Source organism: Talpa europaea (assembly GCF_964194135.1).
Source record: "Talpa europaea genome assembly, chromosome: 14".
In the NCBI taxonomy this organism is placed as follows: domain Eukaryota; kingdom Metazoa; phylum Chordata; class Mammalia; order Eulipotyphla; family Talpidae; genus Talpa; species Talpa europaea.
This window is the reverse complement of record NC_140082.1, coordinates 79,984,672-80,009,559: the sequence shown is the minus strand read 5'-3', so window position 1 is coordinate 80,009,559 and position 24,888 is coordinate 79,984,672. Positions and strand designations below refer to the sequence as shown.

General features: G+C 42.5%; 1 protein-coding gene across 1 annotated transcript in view; it reads left to right on the top strand.

The window, feature by feature from the left end:
• ENTREP2 (endosomal transmembrane epsin interactor 2) overlaps positions 1–24,888 on the top strand; it is a gene marked incomplete at both ends in the record, with an annotated part of 270,257 nt that overhangs the window by 193,563 nt on the left and 51,806 nt on the right. Inside the window, one exon of the mRNA XM_084253053.1 lies at positions 46–156. Within this exon, the coding sequence (XP_084109179.1) occupies positions 46–156 (111 nt within the window). The remainder of the gene's footprint in view (positions 1–45; positions 157–24,888) is intronic.

Below are 24,888 nucleotides of genomic sequence, written 5' to 3'. Positions count from 1 at the left end.
GCCTCTCCAAGTGGATAATCAATTTTTTGTTTGGTTTGTTTCCAGATAACCTTTTTCATGCTGCTCTCTGCAGTGTGTGTAATGCTGAATTTGGCTGGTTCAATTCTCTCCTGTCAGAACGCTCAGCTTGTCAAGTCCCTGGAAGGCTGTCAGTTGGTAAGTAATGAAATGCAAACATTTTGATAAAGGTCATAAGCTCTGAATTTTCAGGGAAGTAATTCTTAAAATAATTTTATTATACCTTGTATTTATCCTGATACTTTATTATTATTGAAGGAATTTAAGTCAATTTGTTTCTAGAAATTGAAATTTGTTCTGCTTGTGAATCGGTGACTAATAGCGTATTTCTAAGTTTCACAGTGTCGTTCTGCTTTAGGATGAATGTCTTTAGTGATGATTATATTTTAGCATTTGTTGCATTGATTTCTCTTGTCACTGAATTTTTAAAAACCAATTATGTGAGTCTGTGTTAGGTGCCAAGATACATATAAACTTGATAATGAGTGCATCCAAACCATTTACTTCTCATTTTTCAATTTAAAAAGAGGGTTATATTTTAGATGTAGGGAAATGGTAGGTAGTATGCTGTGTGCATTGCATGGGTCAGCAGTGGTTTCTTGGACACAGCTATCATTCCAAATTATGTCTTAGCTCCTGGTAGGGTGATTCGTGCTTCTGGCTGTTGCAGAAATCAAAGTGTGTCCATTCACATCCATCAAGGATATAGACTGACTCTGATATGGCCCGAGATGCTGGACTTGGGGACATTTGTTTCTTTATCTGGGTGACTAGCCAGGGCTGCCTTTTAGAGCCGTGCACCTCCACAGCATCCCATCTGCTTGCTTGGCCCTTATTTACCATTTCTGAGATGTCGGGAGCAAGACTGAATTGCCTGAAGCTCTTCTGCAGTGGGGCCGTGGCTTCATTTCTCACAACTATGCTCTTTTGGGTCCAAGAGTCAGCTGTTGGGAGGCCTGCCGCCCCCTGCAGTCCTTATCTCCAAGACCAGCAGGACTAGTGTGAGTGGGCTCTGTTCAATGCAGAGGCCCCTACAGAATTCCAGAAACTAACTATGGAAGGATAGTGGAACTGATGGCAACCAAGGGCCTAGAGATCAGGCTTAGAAAGTGGATGAACCCAAAGGAATTTCGGTGGGTGCAGAAACCTGTTCCAGAGTTGGAGCCTGCCATGGGAACCCTGAAATTACCAGGATACACCTTCTGCAGGAATGAACAATTCCAGTCTTAACATCTTTGTCCATTGCTCTAGAGTCAAAATTCAGGGAGGAAGCATATGATTGGCTAATGGGATTGAGGATGTAATTCCCCAAAATGAATCTAAGTGCTGAGGAAGGGTTGGGGTGAGGGGATAATAGCAAATGTTTGCTGGATGATCAAAAACAACAGTTAACTACTCTACCAGCAGAATCATGTGTACACACACACACACACACACACACACACAGATACATCTATTTCTGGACTTTTCATCCCATCCCAATCATCTGTGTGTTTACTTATATTTCAGAACAAAACTATTTTATTACATTAACTTTGTATTTTTATAATTTCCAGGGCAAGCTGTGTTCCCACCTCCGCTTGAGACTTGAATCTACTTAAAAATGTTTTTGCCTATTCTCTAAAATGTAATCTTCCAGATGAGTTAAAATAAAACTCAAAAGGAATTAATTTGAAAATTGAATTGGAATCATGTTAAAACTACAGGTTACATTGGGCGAGAATTGACATTTTAACACCACCATATTTTCCCTTTCGGCGCGTTGTATGTGCTTTGGTTTATCCCAGTTACTTTTATACACTTTTAAGGGTAGTTTTTTTTTTTTTCCTTTGGGATATTTAGTACATTTCCATATTTGTGTGTTTGTGCTGTTTTCCTCTGCATAATTAAGACTAACCCAAAAGTATTATAAATATGAATGTAATAAAGAGACATACATATGTATAACACCTCCTTTCAGAAAGTTTTGGTAACCAGATATTTCTGTGAATATTTTTGTGTATTTTTGTTTGCACACACATGGCGCATCTGTTCTACACACAATTATTCACGTTGCTTTTGTCAGCCAACCATGTAGCTTGGCGACATTTGCACATCAGCACTTGGAGGTTTCCCAGCTGTTAAATAGAGAGCAGCAGAGAATCCCACTGCATGGATGGATGAGTATTTATTTAACCACCACTTAATGAAGTATAGGTTAGGGATGTTTCTAGTCTTTTACTAAAACAAACAAGGCAGAGAAGAGGACCCTTTGTGCACATTCATTGCTTGACAAATATTGAATGTCTTTTGCTGCTGTTGTAGGAACTGGCTGAGGTGCAAGCTGTGGGGCAAACAAGATAGGACTGAGCAAATAGATGGGGAGATGAAATTACTAAGAGCATCCCTTAGTCAAAGCCTAAGAGTGCACTTTAAATTTAGAATATTATTCCCAAATTGTCCTCCAAACCTGGGACACCAGACTTTTGCCTACACCAGATGACTGTCATATTATCCAAACCTACACACATTTTTGAGTGTCATCAGGATTCCTTTGTCTTTGTCAATCTTAGTCTGTAATGTTGTATTTCTTTAGTTATAAGTGAGGTCAAGCATCTTTTGCATTTGTTATAAGATGTATTTCTTTTTTTTTTTAAAGATTTATTTAACTATAAAGAACTTGGGTACAGGCCAGAGGCATGGAGGGTGAGAGGATTCACCAGAGACAGAGCAGGGAGCAGAACAGGCAGACGGACCAAAAACACTGCTGAGGGGAGCAGTGGGTGAGTCAGGAGAGGTCTGCCGCACCATGTGGTTATCTCCCTGGCCGGCCGAGACTCAAACCCGCACTGTAGAGGCTGCAGACAGCTTCACAGTGCTGAACTCAACCCGCTGTGCCCCCGGGGAGGCCCCAAGATATATTTCTTTATCTGCTTACTAACATTTCATGCCTGTTGCCTATTTTTTCTGTTAGGTTTTTACTTTTCATAATTCATTTATAAAAGCACTCCCTATATTAAGGAAACTGGCCTTCTTCATGTGGGATGAGATATATTTCATAGCTTGTTATTCACCTTTTCATATATTTTTTAAAAGATTTATTTATTTATTTATACAAGCACTGGGTACAGTCAGAAGAGTGGGAGGGTGAGAGAATTCACCAGAGCCAGAGCAGGGAGCAGAAGAGGCAGACTGACGAAGAAATACACTGCTGAGGGGAGCAGCCGGGGACCGAACCGGCTCTGCAGAGGCTGCGGGCAGCCTCGCAACCCAGCGCTCAACCGCTGCGCCACTAGGGAGGCCCCACCTTTTCATATTTTTAATGGTATTCTTTCTAGGTGGAAATTTAGGTACTCATGTTGATTTTATTTTTTACTGCTATGGTTTCTGGCTTATTGTTGCCCAAAAAAAGATTTTCCCACTCAAGGATTATAAATAATTTCCCTACACACCCCCCCCCCAGTAGTTTAGGATCTCATTTTTAAATATTGATATGTATTTCACAGCTCTGCAATTTACTTTGCTATAAATAGCATTACGTTTTTCTAGTTTTAAAAAATATATGTTGACTTTTATGTTTAGTTCTAGGTATTTTAAATATTTTATTGTTCTAGTAGGTATGTTTTATAAGTTATTTTATATTATAAGAAGCCATGAGTGGTATGCAAGCCTTTCAGGAACTTTTTTTTTTTTTGTTACTCACATTTAACTGTACAATTATATCTCTGATCCTGTAGTTTATCAGGAGAAATAATTATGTCTGCTGCCCTCCACAATTTGTGGATCCTGCTTTGTTGTCCTATCTTGCTATTTTGTTTACAACTACCAAAATAGCATTAGATATTAATTAGATATTAATTTGTCTCATCAGTTTTTGTTCCTGAATTTGATTAGAAGCCCTTAATTATTCTCTGTTAAACATGATCCTAAGAGATGGTTTCAGATAGCTATTTTGTAGTGTTATGATGATGAAGTCCTATTCATATTTTATTAATTCTTATAAAAAATTAAATAGAGGTTAAATTTTATCAAAGAGGTTTTTTGACATCTGTTAAGATTATCTATTTTTAATTTGAATGCATTGGTACAATAGGTTATATTAATAGAGGCTCAAGATTAGATTACATGGAACATAACTGGAATTAAATCTTCATAGTCTTTTAAAACATTTCTGGAATCTGTTAGCTATTTTTTATTTATGACTTTTCATCTATATTCATACTTGCAATCAATTTCTAGTTTTGTTTTTCTCCTACTTTCAGTATTTTGTTTCATGACTATAGTATTTCATAAAAATTAGTTGAGAAACTTCAATCTAAGGAATTTTCTGTTCCTTAATGGATATTTGCATCCAAATGTATAATTCTCTGGCCCTACCACTATTTTATAAAACAGTTATTTGGCATAAGTTTCTGCTCTCTCCCAGCTTTTTTCTATTTCTTTCTTAACTTTTACTTTAGTCAATGTCTCTATTGTTATTACTTTCTTATTTTTTGACTTTTCCACATTTATTAATTTAAATGAATACATTGAGTTGTCTTAAAAAATCCATGGTAATATTTGTTCTTATTCTTTTTATTTGTGTTCATGCTGTTTTATATATTTTCTTTTTCTTTCTTTCTCGACAAGTATTGCCAGAAATTTATCTTTTTCATTTATTGGAAATATGCAGGTACCAAGGAGATATATCCATTGTAAAATTCCAAAAATAAACCGAAAGCCTCTGTCAGCACAGGCCCTTATGGAAATTTCTATATGCAGAATAGAGAAATAGCCTCAGCCCTGGCCCATCCTTTTAATGCCTGCATTATATTCTACACATTATTTAACAGTCTCCATCTGCAGGGCATTTACGTGGTCTCTAACTTCCCGTGTCACAGATAATGCTGGAACTAACTGTCTTATAAATAAATAGGTAGACAAGTTTGTGTGCATTTTTTAAAACTTTCAAAACTCTTAGCCATTCCCATCACATGGAGAGATTGTCACGGTAGTTTAATGTGTGTGTCCCTAACGGCTGGTGATACTGAACATATCACCCTGCACTTCATTACACCTGTGCATCCTCTGTAGTAGAACATCTGTTCATGTCTTGGGCGCTTTTTGCCTTGATTTTTTTCAATATGTAGAACTAGAATAAGATACTAGTCCTTGTGGAATATGTGATCTGCAAATATTTACCCAAGTCTTTTCATCTTCTTAATGGGGTCTTTGACAGGGCAGACATTTATTTTGATGAATTCTAATTTATCCACTTTTGCTTTAATGGATGATGCTCTTGGTATCAAGTCTAAGAATCCTAGAGACTTTCTCCTAGGTGGGGTTAGGAGTTCCAGCTCCCCAGGAGGCCCCCACCAATACCTGCCTGACTAGGGAGGGTGGCCATGCCTCCCACTGCTCCCTAAGCTGCTTGGACCTACACAGGGTGGGCACTAAGGTTTCAGTCTGTACAACGCTGGAGTCCCCACTCTGCATTAAGGCCTCCTCAGGAGGGTGGAGGGCTGCCTCCTCACAGCCAACTGGCAGTGGAACCCCAAGTTTAACAACTTGGGAGTAGTGGGGTCTCAATCCTTTTTATCTTTTCCTTTCCACATAGCTGTGAAAACAAAGATGTTATCCCTCTATTATGAATTTTTATAGCACATATATTTTTTTCTTGGCTTGATCAATAGGGTTTAAGTAGACACTGGGTACCCCACCGTGCAACACACTTTTAAAATCACCATCGACTGAGTTCCATAGAAGGACTCATCATGGGAGGCACAGTAGGCAAAGGGAGAGCCCCTTCATGTATTGGGGGGCCCTACAGCTTCCTTCACCGGTCACCCATGGTGGGGGGTTGTGCTCTCACAGAGGAGGTTCTGTTGCGCCTGGACAATCCCCACCCTGATAAGCCACAGCTGCTTTCTAACAGCTGTTCTTTTTTTAATTTTTTTACAGATTTATTTATACAAGAACCGGGGTACAGGCCAGATGTGCAGGAGAGTGAGAGGATTCACCAGAGACAGAGCAGGGAATAGAACAGGCAGACTGACTGAAATACACTGCTGAGGGGAGCAGCGGGAGACACAGGAGTGGTATGCCGTGCCATGTGGGTATTTCCACGGCCAGCCAGGATAGAACCCACGCTGCAGAGGCTGCGGACAGCTTCACAGCGCTGCACTCAACCACCTACGCCACCTAGGCCCTCTAACAGCTGTGCTATGACATTTCTGCAGTCACACATTTTGGAATTCCCACTGCCCCTTGTACTTTGGAAAGCCTACCCCACAGTGTCCACTCGCCCTAGCCTCCCTGGCCTACGGATACCACGGGACAGAGGAGGCCACACAGCATCTCCACGTGGGCCTGGGGTGTCCAAGAAAACAGTGAGTTGAGAAGACTGAACTTTTAGATCATTTGTCCAGGAAAATCCTCATCAGTCCAGGCCCCATGCTACCCTTTATTCATGTTGAGGATTTATAGGGGAAAGGTTGGCAAATAATTGTGGGTTTTTTTTTTTTTATGCCTTTGTTTTATTCCCAATTTTCAGGGGATTGACCAAGGGCTCGCCATTTAGTGTAATGTTTGCTGTCAGCTTCCCAAAAGGTGCCCTTACTAACAAGATATTTTCTTCTCTCCTGCTTTTCTAAGATGTTTTTTAAATCAAAAATACATGTAAATTTTGTCATCGTCATTTCAACATCTGTGAAAATGACCCTACAGCTTTTGTCCTTTTGTTTATTAATGTAGTGATTTGCATTAATAGATTTCCTAATGCTGAACCACCTTTGCATCAGAAATAGACCCTCCTTGGTCAACTGATTTCAAACATACATATTACGCTGCATTCAAATTGCTGATATTTTATTTAAGAGCTTGCTTGTGTCTAAATTCATAAATGAGTTTGGCCTACAGTTTACCTTTTGGTGCTGTCTCACCCAGTTTCCTATCAGAATTGTGCTTACTGTACAGAATGAACTTGGAAACATCTGGTTTCATCTGTCCTGTGAAGTAGATTAAATATGGTAGGAATTATCTGGGTTTGTTGCATTTGGGGAATTGATTCTATTTAAATTTTTTTTTTCCTATGGTCATTGTGTTAGTCATGCTTTCTTTTGTTTCTGCGGGTAGCCTGTGATTCCCAGCTCTAAAGGGGCTCCTGCTTCCCAGCCTTTCCTGTGCCTGACCTCCTCCATTCCCTCCTTTCCTGCTTCCTGGGACTCCCATTGGCCTCCCCCACTTGCAGCTGGCACATCCTCTGAAAGGCCATCTCTCCTCACCCCATCCAATCTCTCTGCCTCTGTTATTCTCTCTCTTCACATTTTGCCTGTTTTCTTCTGAGCACTGGCTTTTCCCCATCACTCCCTACTTGCAAAGCAGCACCAGGGAGCAGGCCACATCTGTGCTGTGCAGGGCCTGGCACCACGCCTGAGGCTCGAGCACGGGAGTGAATCTGTGACTGTACCCCAGGGGTTCTTTTCCTAAGAGCCTTGGGGGAAGATAAAAAAATCATTCCAGAATTTTAAGTAAACATGCTGTTTTAGGTTAATTATAAGGAAAGGCATTACTAGCTTTCAAATGCCTTTTAAAATTAAATTAAAATTTAATTTGAGGCTGCTTGTACAGTGAAATATTATAGCATCAAAAATTTATTCCAATATTTTTTATGAGCTAACATTCTCAATCCATTCTGCAGAAGTTTTATATTTAGTTTCACACTTTTCTTTCTGAGTTTTATTTTTTTAAAGATTTATTTATTTATGCATATGAGAACTGGGGTTCAGACCAGAGATGCAGGTTGTAAGAGGATTCACCAGAGACAGAGCGGGGAACAGAACAGGCAGACTGACGAAACACACTGCTGAGGGGAGCAGTGGTCAAGTCAGGAGAGATCTGCTGCGCCATGTGGGTGGCTCCCTAGACAGCCTGGGATCGAACTTGTGCTGCAGAGTAGGTGTGGATAGTTTCATAGTGCTGTGCTTAACTCCTGTGCCACCAGGGAGGCCCTCTTTCTGAGTTTTTAAATGAAAGCCCAACAGAATGCTTCTCAAATGCAGGTCAACATAATACATTTTACTATGTGTGTGGATAAGTATTTTGCTTAAATGAAAAGAGGCTGTTTTTCTGGTTTTTTCTTTTTTTTTTAAGATTTATTTATTTATGCATACAAGAACTAGGATACAGACCAGAGGTGTGGGGTGAGTGAGAGGATTCACCAGAGACAGAGTGGGGAACAGAACAGGCAGACTGACTGAAACACCCTGCTGAGGGGAGCAGCGGGCTAGTCAGGAGAGGTCTGCTGTGCCATGTGGGTAGCTCCCTGGCTGGCCGGGGATCAAACTCATGCTGCAGTGGTTGCAGATAGCTTCATAGATTGTGACTTAACCCCTTGCACCACCAGGGAGGCCCCCTGTTTTCTTTTTAAAAAATTAAATAAAATAGGAATAGATTTTCATTGTAAAAGATGCATGCAATACATACATGGGAATAAACCTGGAAGCCTCCTCTCCCACACTCAGCCTCCCACTCCTTACCACACAGGCCATCTCTTTGCGGTGTGTTTGGGCCCTTTGTGTGCACGTATATTTATGTACATGCGTGTGTACATGTACCCACACAAATACAGAGTTGTTTGTTTTTTTAAATAAGCTAATACTCTGTAGGTTTGTCTGTAGTATTTTTCCTTCTCAAGGATAACCTCTCAGACACACCTGCGCGTGTATATAGGGAGTTCATCTCTCCTTTAAAGGCTGCTCATGCCTCCCTGCAGGATCCCACATTTCATGTGCTCAGAGGCCATTGGGCCATCTCCTTGGCTTTGCTGTCACAAGCCTGCCCACAGGGAACATGCATTCCTGCCCTCTTCTTTGGTAAATTTGAACATCACCGGATACTCATTTTACTATAAAGGAAACAAATAGAACCCCCATCACTGTCGTGTGGAGTAGATTAAAATATTTGTCTCTGTTGGTATTGCTGCAGGAATTAGACATTTTATAAAAGGTATATGTGAACTCATTTAATGTCTGTTTAGACATCACTTGAAATATGTCCTATAATATTTTTATATAAAACCACTCCTAACTGCTGCATGTTGGTAATGACAGTGATGATTGCTAAGTTTGTCGAACACCCACAAGGTATGAGATTTTGTGGCAAGCATGTTTATATACATACATTCCATTTACTCCCGACAGCTCTGAGTGGGAAGCAGGTACTATTTTACCCCCATTTTACAGATAAGAAAACTGAGACCTTGGGCAAAAAGTGACTTTCCCAAAGTCATGGAGCCAGCCATGAGATGGTGTTGGCTTCTGATTCAACCTGTGCTCTCTGCACATTTCTGTTTCATAAGCACATTTACTTTCTTTTTTTTTTTTGAAGATTTATTTTTTTATTTATACAAGAACTGGGTACAGGCCAGATCCGCCGGAGGGTGAGAGGATTCACCAGAGACAGAGCGGGGAACAGAACAGGCAGACTGACAAAATACACTGCTGAGGGGAGCAGCGGGCGAGGCAGGAGAGGTCTGCCGCCATGTGGGACCCTCACCGGCCAGCCAGGATCGAACCGGTGCTGCAGAGCCTCACAGTGCAATGCTGAACCGCCTGTGCCACCAGGGGAGGCCCCAGCACATTTACTTTCACTTCTGTTTTACATAGCACTTTCACTATTTTACATATCACCACTTCAGGATGATACTCACAATTCAAAGAGAAAGGGAAGATGAAAAGCACTAGCCGGTGGAGAAAAAAGATATATCTTATTTATTTTTGGTCAAAGTAAATCTTTGAATACCTGGGAAAACTCCCCTGCATAAAGTCTTTCAATGAACCTAAACCATTTTTATATGTCATAACAAAGCAGTGTGAATGTGTATGTACAATTTTGTAAGGAATGTGAGTTCTTCCTTCCATCCCTCATCAAGCAGGTTGCTGGGAGTAGTTTCTTCCCCTGTAAGTAAACAGTAACCTGATTTATATTGTGCTCATCATGACCCCACCAGTGTTTTTCTGACCCTAAATCCCTTTTAATTAAATTCATCACACTGCAGGGAGAGTGTGCTGCCTCCTTGTCAGCTGAAAAGCAGGACTAGCCCAGATCCTGCTGTGCCTGTGATCTGCACACTAATTGTACATTGCTCAAATCTCTGCCCAGGCTTCCTGGGATATACCTACATCCCCCCAGAACAAAAAAAAAAGTGAGATCTGACACTTGGGGTGAGTGTTTTGATGGAAAGCAGATTACCGCCTTCTGTTTCATCTGTTTATTTTCTGATTGGTGAGCTTGCTTGCGCTCAGCCTCTCCCCTGAGCATGCCTCCCAAATACAATGTATAGTTTCTGGTGGGGGAAGCCAGGGTGCAGCCCCTTTTCCTTAAAGTAATTAGCAAAGGACTTTTCATATAAGGCAGGGAAACATATGATAAAAAGAAAGAAAACCATTTAGTAGCAAAGGAAGAAGCATGGCATGATTGGGAATTAGAATTTCTAGTTCATCTTCATTTCCAAGTCCACTTAAGGGATGAGAACAGTGCTATGATTTTGTTGGGCAATGCTGTTGCTGTTTGGGTGTGCTGGCGCAGCCTGGTAATGGTGTGAGAGTATGGTTTATTAAATGACCAGATTTTGTGATCTGGTTATCACCATTTTTAAAAATTAAATTATATAAATTACAAAAGTAATACATTATGTTAAAAGAGGCAGTATATATTAAAAACTTAACCATTTCCTTTTTAAAAATACTTTTTATTATTTTCACTCTCGTATCTATTTAAATTGTATCTTTACGGTAGAAATACTATGTCATGAATTATGTTAGTCAGGGTTCTCTCAAGAAGCAGAACCAGTAGGACGCGCGCACACACACACACACACACACAAAGAGAGACAGAGATATGATATGTGTATGTGATTTATTTATTACATATAAGGAGATTTATTATAAGGGATTAGTATATGTGATTGTGGAGGCTGAGAAGTCCCACCATTTGCAGTCTGCAAGTTAGAGACCCAAGAAAGCCTGGGGTGTGGTTTAATCTGATTCCAAAGGCCTGAGAAACAGGGAAACCTACAGCATGCACCCTAGTTTGAGGGCCAAGAAGGTGAGGTGAGTGGTCACAGCCCAGCAGTGAGGCAGGAAAAGGGGTTGAATTCCTCCTTCCTCTGCCTTTTGTTCTATTCAGGCCCTGGGGGAAACCCACATCCTTTGGGGAGAAAAGTCTACTGAATTCACTGACTCTAATGCCAGCCTCATGCAGAAACATAGGCACACCAGGTAGGATGTTTAGTCTGGACACCTTGTGACCAGCCCAGTTGGGCTGCTGCTGTGTGCTGCTGTCCTTTTCCTCTCAATTCGGCTTTCAGGACACCATGCTGATAGCTTGATACTAGTCATGATGGGAGTAGGTTTTCTTTTAATCATGTTGCTTTTACTAAGATGCCGAATTCTCTTTCTTGGAACTCCTATTTAGAGGGTTAAAGATACATGTGTTTTAACTTTGCTATTATAGTTTTAAGATTATATTTATTTATGGCATTTACCAGATGCAGAAAGAGTGTCAGTCTGTCTCAGTTTTCACATATTTTATTTAGCACTCTAGTATTAATTTAATTTGAGTAGAGTACCTATTGGAAATCAGCAAAAACTACAAATCAAGGTTTGATTTATTATCTTACTGGTTGTATCAAGAATAGATAGCTTTTCTTGTGTAAAAGGCTGAATAGTAAATATTTCACACTTTACAGGCCAGATGATGTCTGCTGCAACTACTCAAAAAATGGCACAAAATCAGTCATTTTTTGACTATCAGTCAATGAATGGGCATGACTTTGTGCTAATAAAACAGTTCTAATAAAGTTTTATTAAAACAAGCCATGGGGGCCTCCCCGGTGGCGCAGCGGTTGAGCGCTGGGTTGCGAAGCTGCCCGCGGCCTCTGCGGCACCGGTTCGATCCCCGGCTGCTCCCCGGCCACCGGAGGAGGGTCCCACATGGCGCGCAGACCTCTCCTGCCGCCCGCTGCTCCCCTCAGCAGTGTACTTCGGTCCTTCTGCCTGTTCTGTTCCCCGCTCTGGCTCTGGTGAATTCTCTCACCCTCTCGCGCTTCTGACTGTACCCAGTGCATGTATAAACCAAACAAACAAATAATAAATAAATAAATAAGACATGCCTCTAGAAAATTAAAAAAAAAAAAAAAAAAAAAACAAGCCATGGGCTGGATTTAGTCCTGGACTATAATTTGCCAACTCCAGGTATAGATTAAGAAAGTAGTGAAACAAATGTTAATAATGCAGATTAAACATAAAAGCATGTCATGTATATAGCGTTACACTATATGTAACATCAAAAATAATAAGGGCTTTCTTCCACTGTCTTTCCACTAGTTGAAAACAATCAGCCAGAACCTTATTCAGATGCTTTAGCGTTATCTCAGCTCTTGATTGTTTGTGACTAGCTTGAGAAGCAGTGATGTAGTTAATTCAAAACAATAGGTCAGTCCCAAAATTATTTACTTAAGGTAGCAACTCATTTTTTACATTTTATGATTCAGTTGGGGATCCACTGTTTTTATAGAATTTGTTATTCAGAAAGAGTTGTGCCATTATCCATGTTTTCATTCCATAGCTCACCCCAGTCACTTCTCAAGTTGTTACAAAGTTGTTTTTCAGGGTTAGGAAAAGAAATTAAATGTATTAGTTTAAAGCAGGGCTAAACCTAGTTGTTAAGAGGGAATATAAAAATGCATTCAGATTTAGAGCAAAACAATACATGGAGTGTGGAAAAGGAGAACATTATAAATCAACTTTCACACGTTTCTTCTGCATTAACACTTTTCATGGTGGATAAAGAATGACTAGATCGAAGTAGAGAGAATACGTGGAATTAAAGAGAGAGAATGAAATTTAGAAATTGTCTGTGGTTAATCCTCTTTAGAAATGGACAAGGAGTACGTAGCTCTCTGTGTCAGTCAGATAACTTATATAAGCCAGAATCCTCATAAATCCCTTGATTTTATTCCCTAGATATTGGATCTTAAAAATCTCTTCTCAAAAACCCTGTGAAAATGGATCCAAAGACTAGTTTTGGATTTAATGTTACCCCATGGTGAGCTTCTGTGAAAATGCTACCCACAAATGCTTTATTTCTAGACTAGAAATGTTGAAAATCACAGTTGTCGGTATGGATTTTTTTTCAATTTTAATAGATATTCTTACTGAGATATTTGTAGATTCACGTAAAGTTGTTGGATGTAATAGCTAATAGACAGAGATCTGCCTGCACTTTGCCCAATTTTCCCAGTAGTAACAATATTACAGCCATCATAGCCACCTGGATGTTATTCACCTCAAGTTATTTGGATTTCTCTCTGTTCCAGAAGCAGTTGCGTAGAATTGGTGTTAATTCTTTAAGCATTTGATAGGATTTTCCAGTGAGACCATCTAAGCCTAGAGATTTCTTTTCAAAGATATATGAAATTAGGAATTTAATTCTCTTAATAGTTATGAGGCTACTCAGATTATCTATTTTATTTTGGGTGAGTTGTGGTAGTTTTTGTTTTTCAAGGAATTTATTCAATTTCTTTTCGACTTGTCAAATCTGTATGTATAGAGTTGTAATATTATTCCCTTATCATAGTTTTAATGACTGCAGTGTCTGTGGTGCTATCTCTTGTTTCATTTCCAATTTTTTGGTAACTGTCTTTTATCTTTTTTCATGGTAGAATTTTGTCAATTTTGTTGCTCTTATCAAAGAACAAGTTCTTTTTTCATTGAATTTTTCAACTATTTTTTCTCTTTTCAATTTAATGTATTTCTACTTTTTATGATTTCCTTCCTTCTGCTTGCTTTGGGCTTTTATTTTGCTCTTTTTTATTTTCTTGAGGTAGGAATTGAGTTATTGATTTATGAACTGTCCTTGTTTCTTATAAAAGTGTCTAGTGCTATAAATTTCCTTCTCAGTTATCGCTTTAGCTGCAACCTGCATATTTTGATAAGTTTTATTTTGCTTTCATTCAGTTTTATGTGTTTTTAAATTTCCTTTGAATCTTCCTCTTTGATCCATGGCTTATTCAGAAGTGTGTTGTTTAATTACACATGTTTAGATATCCCTCATTATAGCAAAGAAAAGTTAAGGTGTGACAAGAGCTTCCATGTGAAAGATCAGCAAGATAAAAAGATAATACATGGCAATGATACAACTAATCCATGAAAGAAAAGGGAAAGGAAGTAGGAAATTTAAAAACTCATAGCCTGTAAACAGAATCAATCATCATTACAGAGGTTTTAGAAGATTGAGAAGCTTCCTTTCATCATGTTCTATAAGGAATAAAGACTATGAAACTGTCTGTTCCATGAGCCTTTGAAAATATTCACCAGCTAAACTGAGAGTGGTGATGTTTGAAGAATATATAGTTATTTGACAATTTCTGCGTTTTTTCATATCTGTGATCTGTTTGAGCTTTGGCTCACCTTTATTTATTTATCTATTTGAGTTTTTTTTTTTTATAGAGGCATGTTTTATTTATTTATTTGTTTGTTTGTTTGTTTGTTTATACAAGCACTGGGTATAGTCAGAAGCGCGCGGGAGGGTGAGAGGATTCACCAGAGCCAGAGCAGGGAACATAACAGGCAGACTGATGAAATACACTGCTGAGGGGAGCAGCGGGCGGCAGGAGAGGCCTGCGTGCCATGCGGGACCCTCCGCAACCCAGTGCTCAACCGCTGCGCCACTGGGGAGGCCCCCTTTGGCTCACTTTTGACTCATGAGTATAAATAGCTTATAGTATTCTTTTATAAATATTTTATATTACTTTAATAGACTTTTTATATGTTATGTTCCTGTGTATGCAGGAACTTATCTATTATGTTATTGATAATTTATACATTTTGACTTTTATGTTTTTCTTCATTATGCTTATGAGTTAATAATTAAATGGTATGTTAGCCTGCTCGTAAAGGTTAGTCTTTTTCTTTTTTTTTCTGTTGTGCTAAAATACACATAACATAAAAATTTACCACTTTAACCATTTTTAATTATATACTTTAGTGGCATTCAGTATATTCACGTGTTGGTGCAACCATCACCACTATCCATCTCCAGAATTTTTTCATCTTTTTTCATTTTTCAACAGAAATTTTATTTCACTGAAACACTAACTCCCTCCCCAGTGCCCTCAATCCTTGGCAACCACCATTGTACTTTCCATCTATGATTTTCACAACTCACAAAAGTGGACTCATGCAGTATTTGTTCTTTTGTGTCTGGCTCATTGCACCTACATATTTTCAAGGTTTCCTTTTACTTTTAATTGGTAAGTTTTATCTATTTGTATTTATGTTTATGAGAAGTGATTGGTCTCAGTCTATTGACTTTATGTGCAGTGTGTTTGCATTTTCATATATGCTGCAGAAATGTGTTCATCATTTTCCATAACGCACCTCAAATTGACGTGTGTTAACTGATTTAGGAAAAATAAATTTGACTTTTACTCTCTGTCAGTTTAAAGTAGTCTCTCCAAGATGAACTCTCTTTCCAGAAGGTGTGCAATCTTCTTCCCAGTCTGTCTTCTCCTTTCCTGTCCCTGGTGGTTTCTCCCATCTGAGGGAGCAAATGGAGCAAATGTAACACCCCAGCAGTGGGGGCGGGCAGAGTAACTCTTGTTCTGTGTTCTGTCCCCCTCGCCCTTTCTAAAGTTGTGCTCTGAAGATGACCCTGGGCCCACCCAGCTGTCCATCTGTGCTACCACCAGCCACTGATGTCTGGCCTGGAGCCATGTCCTCTCTGAAGCACAAAGGAGTCCTGGGACCCTACTTGCCACCGCATTATGAGTATGAGAGGGGCAACATTCAGACCCTCCCACCCTACATTTACATGCTTGCAGCTACCCCATTAGCTCCAGGCTTTAACCATAGGGCTTGGGTCCCTACATACTTATAAACAGGTTTCTGTTGGCTGGTAACCCTGTCCATTCTTTTTAGCTTGTTGCCAGAAGCAAGAGGCTGCTGGCCTTTGACAAGGGTCCTAGATCAAATTCTGACAATCCAGTCTTCCCTCCTGCCAAGGGCTTGCTTTCACTCTTCTTTGTGGAAACTCTTCTTAGGCCACATCTCAAGTCTTCCTCCCTGTAGCTAATCCTCCATGCTGCTACTCCCAGAGCTCTTCTTCTCAGGAACTCACATGAGGCCAGGCAGAACTCAGGAAACATCTGGCGAATGCAGGGTTGAGCAGTATCTTTCCTGCAAATTTCACATTCTGCATTTGACAACTCTATTCAGTTAGCTGGAATAATCTGACTTAATAGTTTCCTGATTCAATTTGTTATTTTTTTTAAAGTCATTTTGTTTTTATGAACCAGTTATTTTATTGATTACTGCTGGGTTTGTCAGGACCACTGGTGGAGACCCTCGATGGTTCATTTTAGAAGAGGTCCTTAATTTTGTGACAATGTCATTTTTCCAAGGCCTGTTAGGATTTCTTTCTTGAGGCTTGTGGCTGCATTTATTACTCTAATCTCAAAATTGAAAGCATCCAGTAACCAAGCCAACACCAATTAGGTCTCCACAGCCTTCCGAAGAGCCCCACAGTAACCAGGGCAACCCCCATTTGGCTTCATCATGATGAATAATAAGTTATGAAAGGACATGGCTGTAGGCTGGGGCTATTGGAAATCCCTGGCTGTAAAGATGAGGGAAAACTCGGCTGAAAGTACATAGCCCTGATCAAGATTTTGGCTATTGTTTCTTCACAGTTTCCATTGTTGTCAAAAGCTGTAACTTTTATTCTACTCACCATGGGTCAAAATAGTCTTGGCCTCTTTTGGATTCACAAGAAACTTAGCATTTAATCACTCTTGTAGTTTTTCATGATTACATATATCCACCCCACCGCCAGTGACACAGTTCTGTTTTAATTCATCTTCATGTGAATTTGCTGTTATCATCAGTAACAGGTTTCATGGCTGAAGCAGAAATTTGAAACTTAATTCCAAACCCCTAAGATTTCCAGTCAGGAAGAAAAAGAAAAACAGCAAAATAGGTTGATACCTTTCAAATTAGCCAACATTGGCTCCATACAAATATTTAGCTGTCCTCTATATACTCATTCCTTTTTTCAGTCACAGGATCATACATTTCAGAGGCAGAAACTCATGTCTGTCATGTTCTAGGGACCAGGACATGTCAGTGGCTAGTCCTGCTAGTCCCAGCTCCACGGCCACCCCTTGTGCGGCTCACTGCTCCGGGGAGAGGCGTGAGGCACACGAGCAAGCAGAGGTGACCGTGTGGACAGCAGGACCTGCTCCCCCTGGAGCCTACCTGCTTGCCAGTGAAGGGGGGAGGGGTGTCAAAGGAACAGCTCTAAGGACAGAGGGTGGAGATGGAATGACCTCGGGGGAAAAGGAAGCTCCTCCACCCCAAGCCTTGTCCTGAGGGAGCAGCTCCCCCTCAGATGTAGGGGTCCTGGGACTGAAAACTTTTCAAGAAAAGCTAGAAATTCCAAAAATAGATGACTGGATCAAGAAGATGTGGTACATATACACCATGGAATATTACTCAGCATTCAAAAAAGATAAACACATGCAATTTGCAGCAACATGGATGGCGCTGGAAGGGATCATGCTCAGCGAAATAAGCCAGAAAGAAAAAGAAAAATACCGGATGGTCTCACTCATAGCAGGAATCTAGAAAACCTAAATAAGGGACCAGGAAAAAGAATAACTATAAGAAAGTGAAAATCAAAATCAACAAAAAACTATGAACCAGAGACACTCAATGGGGGGGTGGGGGTCGGGGAGGGGAGGGATTGGGGTCAAAATAAGGGGGTTGCAATTGTATGGGGAATATAAAAATAAAAAAAATTATATATAAAAAAGAAAAGCTAGAAATTGAGAATTGTTTTAATGTGAAGCCCCTCAATTTATCTTCCAGCACCCTGTGAGTCCCCCAAGAATAAAAGAAAGTAAAAATAAAAATCACTGTCCATTGGCCCTGAGGTGGACCGAGGGCAGCTCTACTCCATCCTCCTCCCTCGAGTCTTGTCCTGCCTTGGCCCCTTATGCGGTGTGTTCTTGCTGGGGTCAGCTGGCAGGTCATCACTTGTTGGGGGTGTCTCAGGGGCTCGTTCTGCATAGCGTTTTCAGTTTTACCTCTAAGCAGAGTGCGCCGTTGGTGCTTCTCTCAGTGGGATTTGAAAGTTTCCAGACTCTCACATACTTCTTACGTTAGGGACCAAAAAAAAAGTAAAACTAATAGAATTGTTTGCCTTTATCAGTTCATATTTATGTCAAGTTCTAGAAATGCAGAAATACTGTTGACAGGCATCTGTGTCTGGATCTAGTGATTCTCAGTGAGGTGAAATATGAGGGGGGCCCTGAACCTGCCCCCCGCACGCAGAGGATGAAGCAGGCCCCTGCCAGGCCAGAACCCCTCCTTCCACACCTCTCCCTACCCGCTGGGAAAGGAGTGGGCTGGTGAGGATGCTGTCCCTTCAGCATGCCGGGCTCTCTACTCAGACTCCGTGGAAGCTGGAGAAGCTGTTCTGGATGGGCCCCGTGGAGTCGTTCAAAACATTATTTCCCAAGTTCATTTGCCCACAGAGCCTAAATTTAGGGTGTTTACAATTTTGCTATTATTCCACGCCCTGCTGCTACAAAAATTCTTGCTTAGGTCTTTCTGGAAGAAAAACGCTAACTGCCTTGTGTTCCTATTAACCAGCAAGATTGTTCTCAGCCCTCTCTCAACGGCTGCCAGCAGCCCATTGGAGCTGTGCTTTGATTACAGTGCTAGCTAATGAAATTTCAGTCTGGCCTACAAATGCAAGTTTGCATAATTAACCAAAGGAGTCCTGAGAGGAGGTGAAGGTCATGTCCATCCCTCTTGGGCCCAGAGGAGGAATCCAACTAGTTCAGTGCCTCCCATGTGATAGAACATTTCAGAATAGGAATTTCATTTTCCTGTTCCACAGGGAGGTTGGTGTGGACCTTCCTAACTTACCAACCAGGCTGTCCTTGAAAGCATCATTTCAACAAAGAAAAATCTTTGCAAGTTCAAAGGAATGGTTTTTCATGTCATCCCCATGATGCATTCTCCAAAGTGCAATTAAAAACATAAGGTTACAGGGCCCCCCTGGTGGTGCAAGGGATTAAGCACCGCACTATGAAGCAATCCGCAGCCTCTGCAGCACAAGTTTGATCCTGGGCCGGCCAGGGAGCAACCCACATGGCAAGGCAGACTTCTTCTGTCTTGCCCGCTGCTCCCCTCAGCAGTGTATTTCAGTCAAACTGCCTGTTCTGTTCCCCACTCTGTCTCTGATGGACACCAGAGACACCCCCCCACATCTCTGGCCTGTACCCCAGCTCTTGTATGCATGGGTAGATAAATCTTTAAAAAAAAAAATAAAAACATAAGGTTACAGCTCTGCCTTCAGCAGCAATGTGGACACCTTTCCTGTGCCCCATGCCTGTCTTCTAATGCACTTTAATTACATGACAAGTGGAATTTAGAAACATTGATCAATCATAACTGCAGAGCACTATGATGGCATAAAATATCATAATGAAAGCAGTGTAGGGAGAAAACAATTGTCAGTTTAAAGGTGGAAAGACTCAGAGGAACAAACCTAGTAGGAGCCGTCATGACCTGGCTTCTCTAAATCCCCACGTGTTAGATGAAAACTGGTCACACCCCAGCCTAGGGACCACCAAGCCTCCGGAACTCTGGAGGGGGTTGGGGATGGACATACAGACCCTAGGGCCGCCCCAGTGCCCCCAGCCCACAGTGTCAATAAGTACCCAAAGTTGGGGCTGACATCCAGGCCACTGAGCACAGTTCAAAAGCAGCAACGCCTGGTCTGTCGGTTCCAGTCTCTACTTACCTGTCCTCAGAGCAGATTTATAATAAAGAATTCAAGGTGAGCTATGACAGATTTAAATCCACTCAACCAAGGGCTGAGGGACTTCTGGGGCAGCCCCACTAACCCAGACCTAGGACATTATGTGGACCCTGTGCCCTCTGACCCCCACCTCCAGAGAGCCAGAGGACCCCAGCCCCAGCAGGGAGGCAGACTTCCAGCAAGAAGGACTGGAGCATGACCTTCCCACCACATGGCAGTTCCCACATTGGCTGCTGCCTCTCCTGTCCTGGCTGGTATTTCCCATCACAGCAGACAGCTGGGGAGGTCAAGAGCGTCCCAGCAGAACCGCCCGCGGCCCTCAGCCCCAGGATGTTTCACTAGCAGAGCTTCAGAGCAGATAATGTACATAGTTTTGCCATTTCACTACAGAATGAACTCTAGGGTGATAACAACGGAATGCAGAAGTCATGTGGGAGAAAGACTAGAAAAATATTTTGATTTTCACTCTTTCCATTATTATGTAGTAATTTGAATAACTGTATATTTTATACGAGTGTGTTCCATTATTTCATGTGATCTTGGGTCTTAGGAATAACACTAGATACTTAGATATTTAGTGCCTGTGAGTATCACTCTAGAACGTGCATCAGTACCTTGGAAGCACACGTATTTATTGAAAATATACTTGGTGATGTGGTGAATTAGGTAACAGGTAGTTAGAGAAGCTTCGGCCATGTTTTAAGTTACAAGTCTGTCTTAAAAATACCTGCAGGATTTGTTTTAACCAGTTGTGGCAAGATGATGGACACAGACACAACTGCTTGGGAAGAAGAGTTTATTATTCAAAATTGCTGCAGGATCATGCGGGTGAGCACCAGGGTCTGTCAGGAGGCCGAAGCAGCAAAGGAACGAACACAGGCCTTTATGATTGGCTCTGTGGGAAGGAAAGGGTGAGGCAGGGTGGGTACTCAGCAAGCTTAGAATGCCTCTTTTGAATGATGCCAGAGGGCTCTGGGCCAGAGTTTGGTCCCAGGTTGCCCAGCCCCTAGCCCTGGGCGATTTAAGGCAGTGAGGGTACTGATCTGGTGCATGAAAGTTAAATAAAGGAAGTGGTGGTGTCGGGGAAGGGGTGGGCTCTGGATTGACTGGTTTGCATGTGAAAGGCAGGTTCACAGGCAAGTTATTTACTATTAGGAATCAGCAGCAGGAGGGGCATTTGCTCCAGGATCAGCAAAGCATCACAAAGTACAGAAAATAAAAAAAAATATATATATAACCATAAAACCTCCTTGAACCCTTAAAATCCAGTTGAATTAACCAAATGATCCTTCAGCATCCACCTTTTTTTAATTTCCTAACTCTTCATCTGTCCATTCCATTCATTGCAGAGTCTCCTGAAATGAGCACTACCGCATGCCAGGCCCTGCTGGCACTCAGAGCTGCAAAGGGCAGCCTGTGTCCAGGGGCAGTGAACAGTGATGGGGTCCCAGCTGGGCAGAGTGCCCTGCAGGAGGACTGTGCTCTGAGGGAGACACGCACCGGGAACAGAAAATGTGCAAGGGGGAGCATGCTTCTGGGGTTCTCAGCCCCACTTGGGAGAGTGGACACGCCTCCTTAGCCTGGGGTTGCAGTGCTGAGTCTTGGGAAGCGCACTTTCCCTGCTTCCCTCCCTTTGGGTGTGAGGCCTGCTTGTTCTGGGTGGGGCGGACAGCTTGTGAGGGACCAAAATCAATATACAGCTTTCTTGCTGCTTTCTCACCATCCCTTGGAGGTCTCCTCCTGTCATGTGGCAACTGTCCAGCTCATTGACTTTTTGCTAAATGAACAAACCTGCAGAGCCGGCAGCAGATCCAGAAACAATGTTGTCCTCATCCCCAGAACCTCATCCCTCCTCCTCCCATTTTCGCTCACTCTCCCCAAGGGGCCCCATTATCCTAATAGAGTCAAACATTATGTCCCCTTCAGCTTCCTGCTGCTTCCGTTCCCATATCTGTTAGACCCAGTCATCTGTTAGAGCCAGTCATGGCCTTGAATAGCTCTAGTTTCTCACGGTGTAAACACATTGGTTTATTTTCCCCTTTTCTCTTGATGTTGGGTTATTTCCAGCATGAGGCTTTTGAGGGTGGCCTGGGCGAGGAGATTCTAGTGCACATCTTGGGGTGTGCATCTCTGTGCCTGTCTGTTGGTTTTCTAGAAGTGGAATTTCTGGACCATACAGTGCACATGTTTAGCATTTGTCACTGCTGACAAATAGTTTTCCAAAGTGGTCTGTGCGTATCTTCAATGCTATTAGAAGTGTCTGGGCCTTCCATTTGCAGAGAACCTGACATCTATCCTGTGCTGCACCCTCACACCCCAAATCTGGGCTGACACTTGGTGCAGAAGCACCAATGGGGGGATCGCTTCTCCCAGATGCTAGGCAGAGGTGCGGAGAGCACCCAGAGGCCTCGTGACCTGTCAGCAACTCTTAGTCATCTCAGAGTGTATGGGCATGTTTAAGGGATAAGCTAATTCTGCCTTTGTAAGGATCATCATTTTACAGTATCCTTATGAGCATTTGGCCAGAAGCAATTTCCCCCCTCCCTTACCAGCTTCCATTATCTGACAATAAGTGCTGAGAACAGCGTGCGGAACAGGATGCTGAGGCCAGATATGGACTCGATGGAGAAAAGTATGAAAGCTAGCTGTCGTTAGCACGAGCAAAAGTAGGAGAAAGGATGGGATTTTACAGTATCCTTATGAGCATTTGGCCAGAAGCATTTGTCCTGTGTTTGCCATCCACCCTGAGGAAGGCACAAAAGTGAGCCCCTGTTCTCAAGGATTCTGCCACAACTTTTAGGAGAAAAAAAAAATAGAGTGAGCATAGCATCATAAAGCAAAAATAGAGGGCCGCCGTCACTAAGAAACGAGTAGCTAATCTAGGAGCATCTGCCCTGGATCACCACTCCTTCTGGGACTTCTCCCCAGGGGGGAACAAGGGTCAGAAGGGCTGGTGAGGAAGCTGGGGTGACCCCTCAATGACTGGCCAATCCTTCCTGAGCCCATTGTGTGAGACAGGGTGGCTGACCCCCCGCATCCCCAAGCCTGGTGGGAGCCCACAGCCTCGCTGGGCATGGACAGGCACCTGTCCCAGTGGCTGGTGCCTCAGAAGCTTCCAAGGCTAATGGATTTGGATGCCTGGGAAGGAAGGGGATGACCAGTTGCCAACCCACCCTTTCACCCCTCCACCCACCATGAGAGGGTGCGCAGGGAGAACTCACCACTCGGAACTTTCTGTGTTCGCGCCCCACTTGAGAATAGTACACTTTTTGATAGAACATCGAAGGGATTAAAACAAAGTCGTTAATCATCCCAGTGTTGTGGTTATTGTTTCTTTTAAAAAAATACACCTCGATTAGTAGATCACTCACACACCACACTCATCACTGCTGTTCTTAGTCTTGTCTCCAGCGTGGCCTGGAGTCCATCTCAGAACATTGTCATCACTCCAGAAGGAAACGCCTACCCTTTCACCATCACCCCCTACACCCTTATTACCCCCTCCGCCCGCAGCCCAGACCACCACTGGTCAGTCTCCTTTCTGCCTCTAAACTTTCCCGCTTGGGACATTTCCTGTGGCTAGAATCACACACTGCGTGGCCTCCTGTCCCGCTTCTTCCACCCAGCTTGGTTTCAGGCTTGTAGTGTGATGCCTGGAGCTTCTGGGGTCTTGGAGGTTCAGCGAGGCCTTACCATTAGAGCACCTCCCAGCTGCGGGCAGAGAAACTGCAGGATGGAGCAGCCCTGAGAACAAGCAGGGCTGGGACTGTGGCCAAGGGAGACACTTGTCCCTGGAGCCACACTTAAGGTGGCAAAGAGAACAGACTGACTTACTGGCTTAAGCAGGTGTCAAGGGAGTAATGAGTATGTCTGGAAGTGACAGGATCCTCGCAGGACTCAAAACGAAGCTTGTGTTTTTACAAAACTATTCTCCAATTAGGATTGTAGACTCGGTAACACCAGCAACTAATAACATTTGTCCTTTTCCATCTATAACCTCATCTGATGTTCATGGTGACCCTGGGAACTCCTGGCTCAGAAAGGTCCAGTGGCTTGTCCTGGATCACACTGTGGCAGGTAGGACCCAGAGTGGGCCTGTCGCCCAGTCTTGTCATGCTCAAGGAGCGTGGGCTAGCTGAGGGCCCCAGGGATGCCCTGCTGCTCTCCTGAGCCCCCTCCACCCCACTTGGCCTCCCTCTGGCCTCTAACCTCTTAGCTTCCAGCTTCAGTCTTCGCTCCCTTCCTCTTGGGAGTAACGGGAGGTCACATCTCTCCCTCTTTGTGCTTCTATAAGAGAATCGCTGTGGCATCCCTCTCTTTTTGTTGTATAAGCCCTTTCTACTCCCAGGCAGACTGATGAACCATAAATAAGAAGGGCAGGCTGGCTTTTAAATGCTCTGAAGAGATTCATGAAAAATTACTGCGGCTTCATTTGCAAAGCTCCGCTGTGTTGTTCCCAGTGACCCGAGCGCGGAGGGGGTATGCCTGAAATAAATCTGTCAGGCTCCTGCACACCAAGAAGTCGAGGTCAGAGAACTAATCAGAAGGTTTCCAGAATTTTTCTTAGAATTAATTACAAACTCAGTGAAATGACTGATGGAAAAATGTCTATTCCCTGGGGTCACTGCAGGGTTATTTGACGTGATAAATATGCTTTCCAGCCAAACCCAGTCTCTCCCTGCCACCTTCTCCCCAAGGAAGCTGTCTTGCCATTTACATTAGCTCCATCAGTACTGCCAAGGTAGCACGACAGTGTTCGTGAGACATGGGAGAACAGACTAGACCAGGATTCCTGGGCTTTGTCCGGTTGGTATCAGCACAGACACCCACTCATGCCAGATGTAGGCCTCTGAGGTCCCCAGGCTGTGACTCCCCAACCCTGCTTGCTCTTGAAGGTCATGGTGTGGTGCCACAGTGCCAGAGTGGAACTCGAAGCCAGTGCACTAATATAATAATGGGAAGAAGGAATTAAAAACAGCCATTGGTGCATTTTTATGTGGTTTTTTTTTTATTTTTTTTTTT